The following is a 14,883-nucleotide window of genomic DNA, read 5'->3' on the forward strand; positions in this document are numbered from 1 at the left end:
AACTGAATAGTTTTGAAGCTAAAAAAATGAGAACACAGAAAAAAAAGAGAGAATGATCTGCCCTGTAATTCCTTGGATGTAGATCTCAAAATATGGCTTTCGGACCCGAATAACCCGAGAGTGCTCTCTACCGAAATACTTCTATGATTACAAAGTTAGCTAAAGTTGTTCTGCGAGGCCATGACTGGTGGGCGTTGCGTGACATCCCACGGCTGCAAACGAGAAGCCGAAAGGGGATTGGGGTCCTTAAGGTGACTATCCAGTACCTGTTACATGAAATTCATTCCACTGACAAGAAGCAAATTTCAAGATGGCGCAGATCAACATCGCTAACCGAGTGTTCGGCCGGTATGTTCGGCCATTACAACGGCTCACTTTTAATTACTGTAACCAGGGAGGAAGCAGTAGAGGAATAAGGTAATAATTTAAACGATCTTTTCATGATTTAGAAGCGATTTTGATCGTAAATGTTGGGTGTGTGCTTTTCTGTAGGGAGTACATTGACAAGAACATCGTGCAGTTTGCGAAAGACAATCCTGGAATTTCTATTTACGTCATGGAGCGGAGTGGAAAACATCCGACAATTACTGGTCACTTTAGTAAGTTACTTGTAGCAGTTATAGGCAATGAACGTCAGTCGATAGCCAATCAATGAAGTTAACGAATACTTTTATGTGACCCGATGCCAGTCGATGCCAATTAACTAATCGTATGCGATTACCGTCGATTGATAGATTGATTTTCTTATCATCGATTTTCATTGGTTTTATTTAGGCTCTGTAATGGGACTGAGTGGAACATATTTCATGTGTAAATCTGGCTTGCAATTTCACACCGGCTGAAATTGCATAGCGCATGTTTTTGTAATTAAGTTTATGCATTCGAAGGCTAGGGTTTCTGCATGAACACAATCTCTGTTTGTGAGGAGCTATTACCAATGCTAAAAATATATTCCTTTCCCCCTTTAGTTGGAGGCAGTAGCAAGGAAGTTGAAGTAAAGAATATGATACCAGAAAAGATAAAAGAATGCGTTACAAGCCTTAGAAATGAATCAGGAGAGAAAGTGGAGAAGATACGGAAGCACTGGCACACTGAGAATCCATCCATACAAGGGACCTGGAATCCTTTCTTGCATAAACCACCTTCTCTGCGAAAACATGTTACAGGGAAAACAAAGTAAAACTCTGGCTTCAGTGGATGTGCTACAAAGATTAGGTCACACATGTTGGGGAAACTTCATATGTTGCTTGCATTTCATGCTTGGACTGGTTGACTCTGAGAAAGAGCGAAGGTGATGAGGTAAATGTGGCTCACTGCAATTTTGACACACAACTGTCTGATTTGCAGTTCCAACATGTGTTTGTGAGCTTGCTAGGAAGCTTCTGTTATCATACAGTAAAACCCCAATAGGGAGAAAGGGGTTAAGTTTATAAAATGATTGTGGTGGTGCATTCTTGCCAGCTATTACAAGATAATTTGATTTTATTAGTAGTGATGGTAAAATGAATTGGCCACCTTAGAGAGTTTCTATAGCTATAGTTTCATTTGCCCTTCATGGTCTGTTTTATCCTAAAATTCTCATTAAAAGTTCTCACCATACATTTCTTATAAAGATGTAAAAGACTGATTTTGAGTTTAGCAATAATGTGTTTAAAAAGATCTTTTTTTAAGAGAGGCCAGGGGTCCAACTCTGCACTAAAAGATACAATGAACTTTTATTAATTTATTAATTAACCACTACATTTGGCAGAAATGTAGATCTCCAAACTTCTTAAATTCCAAAACAAACAATTGACAAATTTCAGATGAAAGAAAGCTCAAAAAACTAAAACAACAAGTGGATGCAAAAGTGATCACCTCAATTTTCCAATATCAAGAGTTAAGTCTGTGGATGTGATTGGCCCATACTGTGAAATCATGCATGCAGTGCTTGGAAACAAAAGATGAACCTAGGCAGGGAGGAGAAGGAGAACAATTGTAGTTTGGGAAGGGGGGTAGAGAGAGAAGGAGAACAAATATGGATGGGGAGAGGAGCAGAAGGAGAACAATTGTCATTATTGGGAGAGGTGAAGGATAACAGTTGTAATTTGAGGGGAGGGGAACAATGGTAGTTTGGAATGTTAAAATATATAACATTTTCAATAATGTTGTGGAATTGTTTTCTTTTTCTCATTTACTCTCTGTTAACATTGTTCTTGTAAGAATAAATTACTCATCGTTTGCTTCAGGAAATGAAAGGGTTTCAACAAGACTCATCAAAGAGAAACAATCCATCCATTTAGTTCAAGTTTAATGAAATTGCCGTCAAAAACTCTGATTTTCTAGAGATACATATAACTATGAAGTAGTAAATAGGAAATTATACCATCAATCATATGCCTTACTTAAAGGTCGTAAACAAAGTGACAATAACATTTTGAATAAAAACAAATTAGTATGTACAAATACAACTTGAATTGTGTTACAGGAAGAGAACTTGCTTGGGGAGGAGGTTGGAAATGGGGTTTTTCCTGCAAAGGTTAAAACACTTGCACAATTATTTCTGGGGGATCATTTCTGTTTTTCCTGTTTTAGTCAACCACATCTAATATTACATTATAATATTGTTGTCTTTCATTTATTTTGTTGTGGCCGATTGTCTGGCAACTACACTAATACATTTGCAAAAAACATCAGGATTTTAAGTGCCCAGAGGTTCCTCTAGAATGCAATTTTCATCAAGTGCATTGTGCATAAAGGCACAAGAAATGGCTGAGAGTGACTATACCTAAAGCTCTACTTAAAGCTCCCTTGAGGCATATCAGAGCCTTAGATGAAGAAGAGGGTGGAGGGGCTTTCTTTATTACCCTTGTCCTTCTATATTGCCTTTATTAATAAATTCTTTATATGATGCATATTTCTTTGGTTGAAACACGGTAAATTTTAAACACTTATAGGCTTTCCAATACAATGAATACAAATTGCAACAATAAGTGGCGTAAACTAATTCTTAAAAGTTTCTTTTAACCCTTTTACTCCTATGAGTGACCAAAACAGAATTTCTCCTTATGATACCAATACAATATCAAGCAGACAAGCCACGAGAGTAAAGAACAATATCAATTAGGGGATTATTAGTTGATCCAGTGCCAAATTCTCTGAACTAACATCACAAGAATTGTATGGCAGATAGTAAGGAGAATTACTAAAGAGATCTTGGCAGGTATAGGGTTAAGGGAAGGACAAAAAAGGGGGAGTCTTATAGAGAGAAGGGCTTAAATATTTAGAGATGGTTTTCATATTTAAGCATGTTTTTAAGAACTGAAACATGACTTGAAAAATTTCTCTCGATAAAAGGAAAAAATTCAAAATCAAAAAAGCTCATATTATCTTCGTCCAAGTGTCCTCATTTACAAGACCTCTCTTGCAAGACCTTTTTCCTAGACTTCTGTTTGCATTCAGCCCATGCATAACTACTTGACGAAATAGGGAACACTTGAGAACCTGAGCCGCAAAACAAGCTCTCAGATCTTGTCAATCTCTGCGGCTCTTTCATTTGCTTCGTGTCTTCACAAACACCATAGCCTTTGAATGCCTCGCGGACGTTGTATGGCAGGGTTTGTTTCAGCGGTTTGGAATGCAGAGCGGTGACTGCGGGGCAACTCGTCCTCTTTGAAAACAGAACTCTGTTGGTTTGAAAGGGTGCGAGTGTGGCTTGTAGTGGCGGTGGCTGATCCAGATGAATCTCTTCCTCAAACCACATGCTATCGGTGGACAAGCGCTTCTCACCGTGAAATTCTTCAATACCAGAGTCTGCCGACTCGTGCATTATGGGCTGAAATTGAGCCTGCATTGGATGACAGCAGATGTACGACTCAAGGTCATGCACGCCTTCGAAGGATCCCGTAGAGACACGCTCTCTGTAGGGTCGGGCTGGGGCTTCAATTGCTTTATGCTTCGTGTTTGAAGGTGAGAAGGTACAGTTGGGTGTGGCAGCACATGAGACATGAATTACTACCGGAACTTTCTGGCTACAGCTTGGCTGAGGATAACAAACGTCCTCGGGAATATTCCTCTGAACGAGAAAAATGGATATTGCTAGCTCTTATTTTTTTGCCATGAAACGCTGGCTTGCAGTGCAAGCGTATTTTTGGTGAGTGAGGGCTAAATACGGCTTTCTTGGTTTCTAAGAGCACGGAAAGGTCGGGGTGAAAAACTTTCACCAAAGGGAGACCCCCCTGGGACCATACAATGGGAAAAGAGGGGAAGGGGAGGGGAGAGATACCTATTTCATCCCATCTCACTTAAACAGAAATCCAAGCATGGCTGAGCGGCAAACTTATCACTAATTCATAACAACTTGAGTTCCTACATTAGACGCCTTTCATGCAGACCAATAAAATACAGGACATATCCATTTCAGCTTAGACAGAATGGGCTCCTGGCTTGGACAAAAATTTCTGAGAACAGGGATGAAAGTGATTTATCCTCTTTTCAGTCAAAAAAGCAGACTGAACCTATAAGTTAGAACGTACCTGTCGTGACAGTTGCCTAATCTCTCTTAGCTCAATCATCTCGGAAGGTGTCTTTGGGAACTTAACGATTGATTGCGGGCTCAGTGACAAATCCAGCATTTCTTCTGCAAAACGAGAATTAACTCAAAAGTAGAAAACGATCACTTAAATTTACACCAATAAGTAATGGTTCAATACGTCTTTCTTTTGTCATAACTCTTTGTAAGTGATTGCATCTCTTTGCTTTAAACTAAGTAGACAGATCTGAGTGTCTACCATCTTCCATCTAATAAAAAAATTACAATTTCCTCGATTGTGAAAACTCCTATTTTCCACTAATTCACTTGCCAAGTTGTTATCGGGCAGTTCAAGAAACCAATCGCATTCAAAGTTGTAGTTTAAATCAACCAATCGCGTTCATAATAAATTGTAATTTAAATCATCCAATTGGACTTTCTCAGTCTCTTAATACAAATTTTCCTTTTCTGTCATAAATTGGCTATTCTTCTTTTCTCGGAAATTGTAATTTTTATGATTAATTGGTGATAAGACTTCGTGTCGTCCAATTCGGTCTTAGTACTATTACAAATACTCCTTATAATTGTACTATCTGGCGTCTCAACGGTTTTTAATCAGTTAACTAGTTCTAGTCCACCTCCCTCTGTTTCCTTGAACCATTGAACATCTAAGCCGTGACCAAATTAACAGAGAACAACAAAACAACAACAACAATAACAACAGATATGTAGAGAACATACCTTGGTTTGACCGGATTGTTTCGCTGCTGGTGAGCCTAGTTGGTGGATGAGGACTTGAGGATGTTGCCATTCTACACCTCAGAAAATCTTCAACAGTCATTGGTAAATTCGTATGCATTTTGTTTTGGCAGTGCTCCTCCACAGAGCTGCTTGATTTACCCTAACAAAAAAAAGAAGAAAAACTTGTTTATGTCCATGGCCGGTACTGTATGAGCCTTCATCATGAAAATTGGTCTCTAGAACCGCTTGTGTTTGGTTTCCCAACCCTCAATCGAACTCACTCTATCCTCTATGCGTTACCACGTTCCCTTTCAGTCTTCCCGTGTTGTATTTGTATTTCATATCATGATTTGTACTGAGAAACTTACTTTCTCCATGGGGCTGTTTCGGTGCCACCACTGAATACAACGCTGTCTGACGCTCTGACGAACCTCTGAGTTCCACGCAACAAATACCAAAGCTGCAAAAGCTCCCTAATGACGATGTACAGGGAACAAATTAACATACAAATTAACTAATTAACTAATCATATCAGTAGAATTACCGCTTAACTAGCTTAGTATGGCTGACCATTAACTTGACTAACTGACTATAGCCGACTTACTGACTGAAGAACTCTACGGACTGACAGACTGACGGATACTACGGACTGACGGACCGACAGACTGGCTGTCTGACCCACTCATTCACCACTAAAACAATGTATATTTAAATCAGTTTCGAGGTGCTGATCAGTAATAAATGACAGATGAGGTGCTAACTAAAAAACCAATGCCTCTTAAAAAAAAAAAATAATAATCATACGTGGATGGAACAGACTTATAACAACATAATTTAACAATTTATATATTATCACTTGGTGCGGTTGACCAACTTTGCTCTCGTAAGAAATCAGTAATCAGCTGTCAGGACAGTAAGGCAAGACTGAAAAAATTTGCTTAACACTGAGTCAAGAAAGAAAGAATCATGCTGAAAGTACTAACTACGGCTTAAGACTACAGCACAGCCTAACCTGTAGTGAAACTACGGCTTAAGACTACAGCACAGCCTAACCTGTAGTAGAACTACGGCTTAAGACTACAGCACAGCCTAACCTGTAGTGGAACTACGGCTTAGGCCTAGCACACAACCTTACCTGAAGTGGAAAGATAACCCGCACGACGTAATCAAATGCTGTATTTCCCTTGGGAATATAAAATATCGAAAGATATATGACACCCATCTGTGGAAACAAGATAACTGCTCCCTTGGCAGCCTTTCTGTGAATGGGAAAATAGATAATAATATTTTTAAAAGCTTAATAATCTTACTGCAGAAATGTTATTTAAACTGTTTTTTTGTTTTTGTTTTTTTTTTGACAAGCTCTTATATTGCGTCGATTCTCCAAAACGTCCAAAAGAAAGGATAACTTTTCTCCTTCAATATTTGCTTGAAAATTTGGACGAATTTTTTTTACCTGGCGATTTGAAGCTCTGGTGTGCTTGTTTCCTGCATTTTCCGCACCAAAGTGAACAAGGCAAAGATCATGATGGATAAATTAATCTAGAAGAAACAGATAAAGAAATTCGCGATATGTTTATAAATCTTTAAACCCTGGATTAAAGTTTCCATGCATTAAGGGATACTTCCGCTGATATCTGCAGAATTAGCCTTTCTCGGGACAATGTCAGCGTATGAGCAACTGAGCACCTACTTACCCTTCCTTAGCCAAACATTGACCCTCACTTGTTATCAGTTGACTGATGTTGGGTTAGGGGAAGGGTAGGAGCGCAGTTGCTCACATACTGACATTGATTCCAAAGCTCGCATAAAAGACAGTGTTGGATGACAATTTTACGAAATGTTCAGTCCAAAACGGACCATTGCATGTCATACGAAGAAGGCAACGTTGTATCACGTGTATAAATGTGGGTGATAAGCTTCTGAGTCATGCCAAAGACTCCTTAGTTTCAAAATTTTAATGCGGGGATCTTTGAATCAAACCTAAAATTCTTGAAGAAAAGTATCCTTACCGAAAGCATTATGGTTATCGGTCCGTACAGTATCATCATGATGGGCTCCTGACCGTGTGCACTCCAGCAACTAATAAAACCAATTGAAAATATCAGCAATTTTATTTTAAGTTTTGACATTTTCCCGTTCGGTGGACTGAGGTTTTAAAGAGGAACTATTCGAAGTCGACTCTCTATCGTTCTAGGCGCACCCAGGAGCGTAGCCAAGAATTTTCAAAGGGGAGTGGGGGGGGGGGGGTGTCACATTGTGTCAACCATAAGGTACTCACCAGATTGTCATGTCAACCTCCACGCCGTGTTTTACTTAATGTGACCAAAAAAAAGGTTCACAAAGGGTGGTCACGGGCAACTTAGTATTCCTTAGTTACGTCCTTGGCGACACCCCATAAAGATTACAGATTGGTGTTGCAAAGAACTGAGCGAACTCACCGTGGATCGTAGGACCCATACACAAGAAGAGAAATAGGAACATACACGGTGAATACCAGGAAAGCTGGAAGACCTTTGAATGAATGCGGAGAACAAGCACGTTTAGGGAACAAGAGCCATAAAGGAATAAAGAGCTGTTAGGTTGATTAATGGCGCCGTATATGCTATCGTTATGAAATAGAAATGCATTCAGGAACCAATCGTGCTTTAGTTAATTTAGACTGAGGCTTTAAAATTCTGAGAAAAGAGTTCAGAGCAACTTTTATATAAAACAGATAGCAATGAATGGTTTGTTAGAGTTATCTCAAGAATGTTAAAAGTCGAAATTACTGCAAACAATATTTTCAACAGAAAAACGCGCGATTTTCAGTAGAGATTGATTTCTGATAAGGTCAAGCCACCAAGGTTCACCTAGTCTCGTACCCAGGCCTTTTACAGCCAAAGGGATGTAAGCCGACATTTCAGTTACAGTAACACGGTACAAAATAGGTCCACCGGCACATAAATGGCGGAGCTTACACCGGTCTCCATCGCACGTAGCAACTAAGGGTACATCTATTCCCCCCGGATGCGCGGATGTCAGCCCATTACAGGTTCCCCCGTCGGGTTTTCTTGACGGTTCCTTAGAACTCATTTACACTCCTGGTCGAGAGAAGCTCTATAAGAGTAAGTGTTAATCTCGTACCCAGATCCTACCGTTTAACTGTAACTGAAATGTAGGGCCGCTCGACCGTGGGAGGTCTGGTTACGAGACTAAGTAAGTGTTTCACACAGAGACCCGGCCAGGGCCTGAACCTTGACCTCTTGACCCAGAGTTCAGCACGCTGACCGAGTCTCCCAGTAACTCTCGCTTAATGCAAGTAATAGTTGCCACAGAAATATGTGCGGAGTTTGATTTCTGATAACGAACAAAAATCAGGTTAAAATTATGTGCTCTGGTTATTTCTTTTTTAAAACAATGAGGGAAACGCCTCTTTAAACAACTTGTAATTCACGCGTAAATTTTAAATGTGCCATTAGCTCCTTATGAAACATTTTTATTTATACTGACCCCATCCAAAGAAGAAATAATACCAGAAGTACGAATCGTTGTCGAAAGCCCTAATGAGCAAGCGCAGAAGAAAAACCGCTTCATTGGTCATCCAAGTGACCTCTGCCACAGCAAAGTAGCGGTTTAGAATCCAGACTCCTGTGCAAACGGTCTGCATCAATTGTAAGAGAGAAAAATAATTTTGATATCTTCGTGAGAAAACCAATAAGTAAACAGTCATCACAGGATCACTCCCACATTTTTTAAAAAGCCAACTAATTGAACAAGGTTCTTTAAGACGAGGAGCGATGTTAGTTTACCTTTTTTCGATTGACTTCCACTTTTTTTGAGGATTACATGTTTTGTTTGTTTGTTTGTTTGTTTTTTGTTCCTTGTTGTTATTTTTCCTTCCTTCCTTTCAGTTTGAAATCGTACCATTAAAGAGGCCTTACATCATTTTAAAGTGATAAAAATAAATCATAAACTTTAACCAAAAACAAGTTATTTTTTATCATAATACAACCTACTTGCAGAGAGTCTGTCAGAGTGAGATAAGTATAATAATCGATGAAGTAGGTAACAGTTCGCAATATGAAGGCCGTCAGTAGATTTTTATGAAGTAAGAATCGATCTTGTTGGTTTGTATCTCTGCTGAAGAAGATATATATCACAAGGAGAAGAAAGAATAAACGCTTGACTAATAAAATATCATAAGAATTACGATCAAGAATTGTTTGGGAACCAAAAACTGGATGGGTAATTGAGCGAATTTTTCTTTGCATACAGATTTTCAATGGAGTAAAGAGGTAAATAAATAAAGGATTGAATGAATGGACGAGTAAGGACGAAAGGATAAATGGAGGAATAGACGAATGAACACACAATAAATAAATGAATGAATGAATGGATGTACTATTGTAAGAACGAAGAACGGACGGACAGACATACGAATGTGTTGATTAATGGACGAATGAAAGAATGCACGATTGGGCGAGAGAGCGAATGGGCGAATGGACGAATTGATGAGAATCGACGAAGGAATGAATTGATATATAAAAATATGAATTAAAAGAGCCAGTTTTAACCAAGTCAAATTGATTAAGTACCTGCAAACAATTAGAATGATCATTGATGGCAGCATGATTGATACAGAAATCCAACTGAATACCACGAACACGCGACCTTCGTTGATGTACAGCTGATATAATTCCATTGTGGAGGCTTCTCCTGACTGGAAACACTGTGTTCGAGAGACGAGGTAAAAAATGTAAAGGTTAAAGAACTTCTTTTTTCTTCGATTATTATTTGAAAACTTAAAACAAAAAATAAAACAAATTAAATTTCGTAGGGGGAGATGTAAGAAAATGTTCTGCAACTATGAAGTCATTGTCTTCTGAAATCTGAAATAAGACGTAACAGTTCTTTCAGTGTTGGATCACAATTATCTTTGGGTTCAAGAAACCGTATTGGGTTAATGGGGTTAATGGGGTCAATGAACAATATTTCGGTTGACAAAACCAGCACTTTACACAAGCACACATCATTGTATTTGGATGGTTCAATCAATCGAATTAATGTGCATAGACTAAAATTTACCCTTTCCGAGTTCCCTCATTTTCGAAACAAGATCAAGAGCATAACATTTCTTATTAAAACGAGGAGTTTCGTATCAAGGGCCTCTTTCATTTTTTTTTCCTTTTTTAGTGTTTCGGTCCTTTGCTTTTCTAAATAGTCAATGATTGTCAACCATCATTTTACATCCCAGGGATGCCAGCACCTTTACCTTCAGTTACAGTTTAGCTATTCCCATGTTACGTAACATTATTGACGGATTACCGTGGTGTTCAAGAGGTCACAGGAGGACTCTTTCATGTTATTGAGGACTTGGCTTGACTCCAATTTGCGACACTGGCTAATATTCATCCTTTCCCAATGACCACTGGCATTACAACGGCGATGAATGAGACCTACGCATGAGCAAAGGAGGAATAGGAAAAGAAAACAGAGAACAATAACAGCAACAACAAAAACAACTACAATAGAAACAATATTGAAAACTCGACTGTAAACGCAGGCAAGTGAAAATTTATTGCCCCCTAGACCAGAAACCGCATCATAATTATCCCCGCATGTACGTATATGTATGGAATTGAAAGCATATAAGGAAAAGAAAACATGTTGACATAGAGTTTGAAATTATCCCGATTTGAACGAACTAGGCGCGCTTTAAATAGTCGTACCTAGTAATCATTATTTCTTAACTAGTCGTGTCGGGTAATTTCTTAGCAGGGGACGCAAAGTGTTTAGGGTAACCTCTACGATGTCTCTTTACTACGCTTCGTTTCGCTGTCAGAGAAATTGCTGATGTGAGTCACTTTCATTACTTTGATCTCTTGAAAAATAAAAGTCACAGCCCACAAGCTCCATGAGAAAATCTCCCTCAAACCTGTTCGAATTATTTCATTAATCAAAATTTCATATCATCAGACGGCGGAGGCAGACATAGTGAAAGCTATAACAAGATTTTATTTTGATAGCTTACCTCCAGTTGTAAAGAACAGCGAGGGACATGGCTGGATAAATGTGGAGCCTGCAGTTATTTCTGGCCAGCAGGCACCAGAAAACGAAACATTGCACTTTATAATATCTGAAAGATTGTATTGAATTACAATTATATTGAAAGACAAAAAAGCGACCCAACTTTTACATATTTAATTCCGAAGTAACAAATGTGCATTCAGAACGTGTCATTGACGGCTGTCTTAGAAAAAATATCAACTCATGTAGTGATATTAAAGCCGCTACCTATGGTTTATCACTTTACTCAGACCCCGCCTCTTTCTGTGTGCAAGGTTCTGCCCGATTGTATTAGCGACCGTGAGAGCTCTGGGTACCACATACCTGATCTCAACCCAGACCTCTCGTCTTCTTCATATGATCGGTTGCAAAAGATAAAAAAAGGGTCTTTAAGCTCGGTTTTATGGGCAAAACACAGGTTGTAGTGCAAATGTTAGGGACCATCGAGGATACTTTGTGAATGTAAGTTTGAATACCCAGAGCCACAATCATTTTGGCCAGTGACATACAGAATCGGTAGCGTTCGTTATTTCAGCCGGTGCCAACTCAGGGCTGGATCTCTTTCAGTGGACATAAGCTAAAAGGTTGTCGCGCGAAAATTAGAGGGGTTCCCTTGTTCTTACGCTAGACGTATTCTTCCCATGTATTTTATCCTCTTTGCTCTTCTCTAAGCGACGAATAGTTAACGTCTTTAGTTCGAGATAGCATTAATAGCAAAGCATCTTTCATCGTTTTATCAGATTCATTACATTTAGCCTGCGTTGCCGTGTGTTTTGTTGAAGCTTTCTGGAGCGGCACTACCGCCTTCTCTTCTTCCCAGGGCATACAACACCACCAGCTGCGCAAGTTAAATTCGATTTAAGTTGCCTCTTTCCATGACAGAGAATTAAAATAAACGAACATATTAAATGGAAAGTATGAACCTACTTATTACTTCCTCCATGTAGTTCTTTGGATTTCTGTGACATCTGGAACGCTCCAAATTATACTTCGCTTCAAAATCGTTGCTCTCGGTAGGATGAAGTAAAAACTGACAGAAAAGATGTGATAAATGTTTGATTTACTTTATCCTCCATGTTACAGTTCGTCACTACTACTCTGTGAGGCCCAATGCATAGTTGTCCTTTAGGACGAATATCGTGCAAAGTCGACAGTTTATTTATTAATTAATTTATTTTCATTTACCTATCAAGTAATTCAGCTCGAGGTAACATAAAGAATCACCTTATGCATCCACACGGTGCTCAAAAGCAACGGAAATTTCAAACGCGAAGCTCGTGAAAGAAAATCACAGATTACCGTGTAATACACATCGACCGAGGGGTTTGAGTTATTAAGAGTAAAACTGTTAAAACCAATATGAGCTGAAGGGAAAAATTATTGCAAGAAATAAGGATGTTTTAGTTATAGGGGGGTTTGAGCAAACTAAACCAACTAAATATACATAGAAATCTGGAGGAAAATAACCTGGGTTCGAATTGGCGCAAGATTCGTATTACCGAGGGCTATAGCCATTGGGTATAAACTATCAAAAGTTATCATGAGCTTTATCAAAAACATATTTTCAGTCTTACCAGTGCGAGGGAAAACAAGATGGCAGGAAAAAGTCTCCGTGGTGACTCAGCATAACCCATTCTGGCGGAGGATACTCATGTATTCACCGATCAGCGTCCAATTTCTGTAAAACAAAACTACATATATTTTTCCTCTGTCACACGGGAGTATTTCTTAATGGCATTCTGAATGACTCAGAAGTGAAGTTATTATTTGATAAACGTACATAGGTACCCGAGGTGGGTAAGGCGTTGATTACGTAACCTCTGAGAGCAATGCAATTAACTACTACTTATCGAATGCAAAAAAAGTCTCTTGTTTCTTTTTTATGCATAGTTTTTCTCGACAACTCGATATGGTGATAAAACCCACATTCGTTGACTGTCGCGAGTGGGCAAGGCAAAGAAAGTGACATTTTACTAGTTACGGCGAGATGAAGAAATTAATCAAAGATAATAGAACTGGTTTAAAATCGGTGTTTTTCTCCATATTACATCGTCTTTTGGCCAAGAATTAAAATTTTTTCTTTACTCGAACAGACATAACATTTGGCATTTAATGACAGATTTCTGAAATTAAGATTTAAGGAACAGTTTGTCCGTATCTTCCTCCCAACAAATTTTTAGTACTAAGCTCTTATTTTTTCCCTCGACTTTTACGAGATTTTGATTTAGTTTCAGCTAATTTTATCCTGCCTCCGTTTTTTTCCTGCAAATATTTAAAGACGTTTTCTAGCTTTTTTTCACGGGACGGATAGAAGTGCACTTTGGCTCGACTCTTACCAATATTCTAACGCCGCATATCACATCCCTCGTGCATCTCACGAAACATTGCATGTCGAATCTTTCTGTACAACGCGTTATAATGAAAACCGAATCTAAATTAACACTCATATACTACAAACGTTTGTAAATATAATCACAAATTCGTTCAAACTTATTCAAGTTTCATATTCTTAAAATTTTTCACCCGAGGCCGTTAGTCCTTTTCAAAATGTATATTCCTCTGGTCGAGTTAAAGTCATTACGTAACGAACAGTGTAAGCGTGAAAATGCGTCATGATTGTCATATCTATCATTGAAAAATTAATTTAATTTTAACTGCAGCCGGAATTTTGTTCCTTCAGTTTTACGTACCTTTGAATCTTCTTTAACTTTGTTGGATTAATAGTATTTAGTACGAGAGAGTTTCTGGTTTGCGCTCCAAAAGGGCCCAAGAACTGACAAAAGGAGCGCTGTAAATCAATTGAAATTGATTTAATTGAGTAGAGTTGACACCTCCGTTTTGTCAGTGTGTTTTTTTCGCTTGTTGCTAGGCGTGTCTTGCGCAATTTTCCATTTATTTTTGGTAAAACTGTCAAGTATCCAATCGCAAGGTATAATGAACGTAAGTCGTTGTTAGCCAGATAACACTCAACAAGAAGATCAATAGGTAAAAAACAAAAAAAACAAAAAACAACGATAATTATTTTAATAGCAATGATAATTATGAAAAATGATAATAATATTAATTATAATGATTATTATAATAATTATTATTATAATAATTATTATTATAATAATTATTATTTCAATGCTGAAAATGATGGAAACGACAGAAACAATGAAAACCTTAACTCTGTTATATGAAATGTAACTAATTGTTTTGGCTGTTGAGGATAAGAAGCAATAGGCCATTTTACAGCTGTGTACTTAGTTGCTAAGCCTTTGATTTGGAGTGAAGCTGAAGTTGACCATGTTGTGATAGAGACCAGTATCTAGTTAGCATGATAACAAAGTAATTTACATTTTAAAAGCGGCAAAGTTTGTATCATAACAAGGTCAACCTTAGCCTCACTCCTGTTTAAAGGCTTGGCAACCAAACACACAGCTGTAAAATAGACTATTCGAAAAGGCACAGTTCTCTGATCATGAAAATTATTCGCCTGTCTGTTACTCGGTGAAAAGCTGGTTGATTAGAGATAATTAATTATTACAAATGAAATTAATGGCTTCTGTTTTTGCGATAAATAAATCCTTGATATTGAATCA

At 38.2% G+C, this 14,883-nt stretch overlaps 2 protein-coding genes across 4 annotated transcripts; one reads left to right on the plus strand and one right to left on the minus strand.

Annotated features, from left to right (window-relative positions):
- The first annotated feature begins 259 nt into the window (after positions 1 to 259).
- Positions 260 to 2,445, plus strand: LOC113679691 (large ribosomal subunit protein mL43). Its single transcript, XM_027196658.2, has 3 exons — positions 260 to 417; positions 493 to 599; positions 969 to 2,445. Exons 1-3 carry the CDS (start codon positions 311 to 313, stop codon positions 1,178 to 1,180), a joined length of 426 nt encoding a protein of 141 aa, XP_027052459.2. The 5' UTR covers positions 260 to 310; the 3' UTR covers positions 1,181 to 2,445.
- Positions 2,274 to 14,064, minus strand: LOC113679690 (uncharacterized). Of its 3 annotated transcripts, none has more exons than XM_089182297.1 (16): positions 13,990 to 14,064; positions 12,874 to 12,977; positions 12,227 to 12,329; positions 11,265 to 11,369; positions 10,559 to 10,689; positions 9,829 to 9,962; positions 9,250 to 9,370; positions 8,744 to 8,894; positions 7,693 to 7,765; positions 7,264 to 7,333; positions 6,708 to 6,793; positions 6,387 to 6,510; positions 5,620 to 5,724; positions 5,252 to 5,411; positions 4,515 to 4,618; positions 2,274 to 4,054 (listed from the first exon to the last, which is right to left on the minus strand). In XM_089182297.1, exons 2-16 carry the CDS (start codon positions 12,931 to 12,933, stop codon positions 3,386 to 3,388), a joined length of 2,196 nt encoding a protein of 731 aa, XP_089038423.1. In that variant the 5' UTR covers positions 12,934 to 12,977; positions 13,990 to 14,064; the 3' UTR covers positions 2,274 to 3,385. The 3 variants fall into 3 exon arrangements, with proteins under 3 accessions (XP_089038423.1, XP_089038422.1, XP_089038421.1); XM_089182296.1 differs by having other exon boundaries at positions 9,250 to 9,373; XM_089182295.1 differs by lacking the exon at positions 13,990 to 14,064 and having other exon boundaries at positions 9,250 to 9,373; positions 12,874 to 13,054.
- Positions 14,065 to 14,883: the final 819 nt, after the last annotated feature.

The sequence above is a fragment of the Pocillopora damicornis genome, chromosome 9 (genome assembly GCF_964200805.1).
Source record: "Pocillopora damicornis chromosome 9, jaPocDami1.2, whole genome shotgun sequence".
In the NCBI taxonomy this organism is placed as follows: Eukaryota; Metazoa; Cnidaria; class Anthozoa; order Scleractinia; family Pocilloporidae; genus Pocillopora; species Pocillopora damicornis.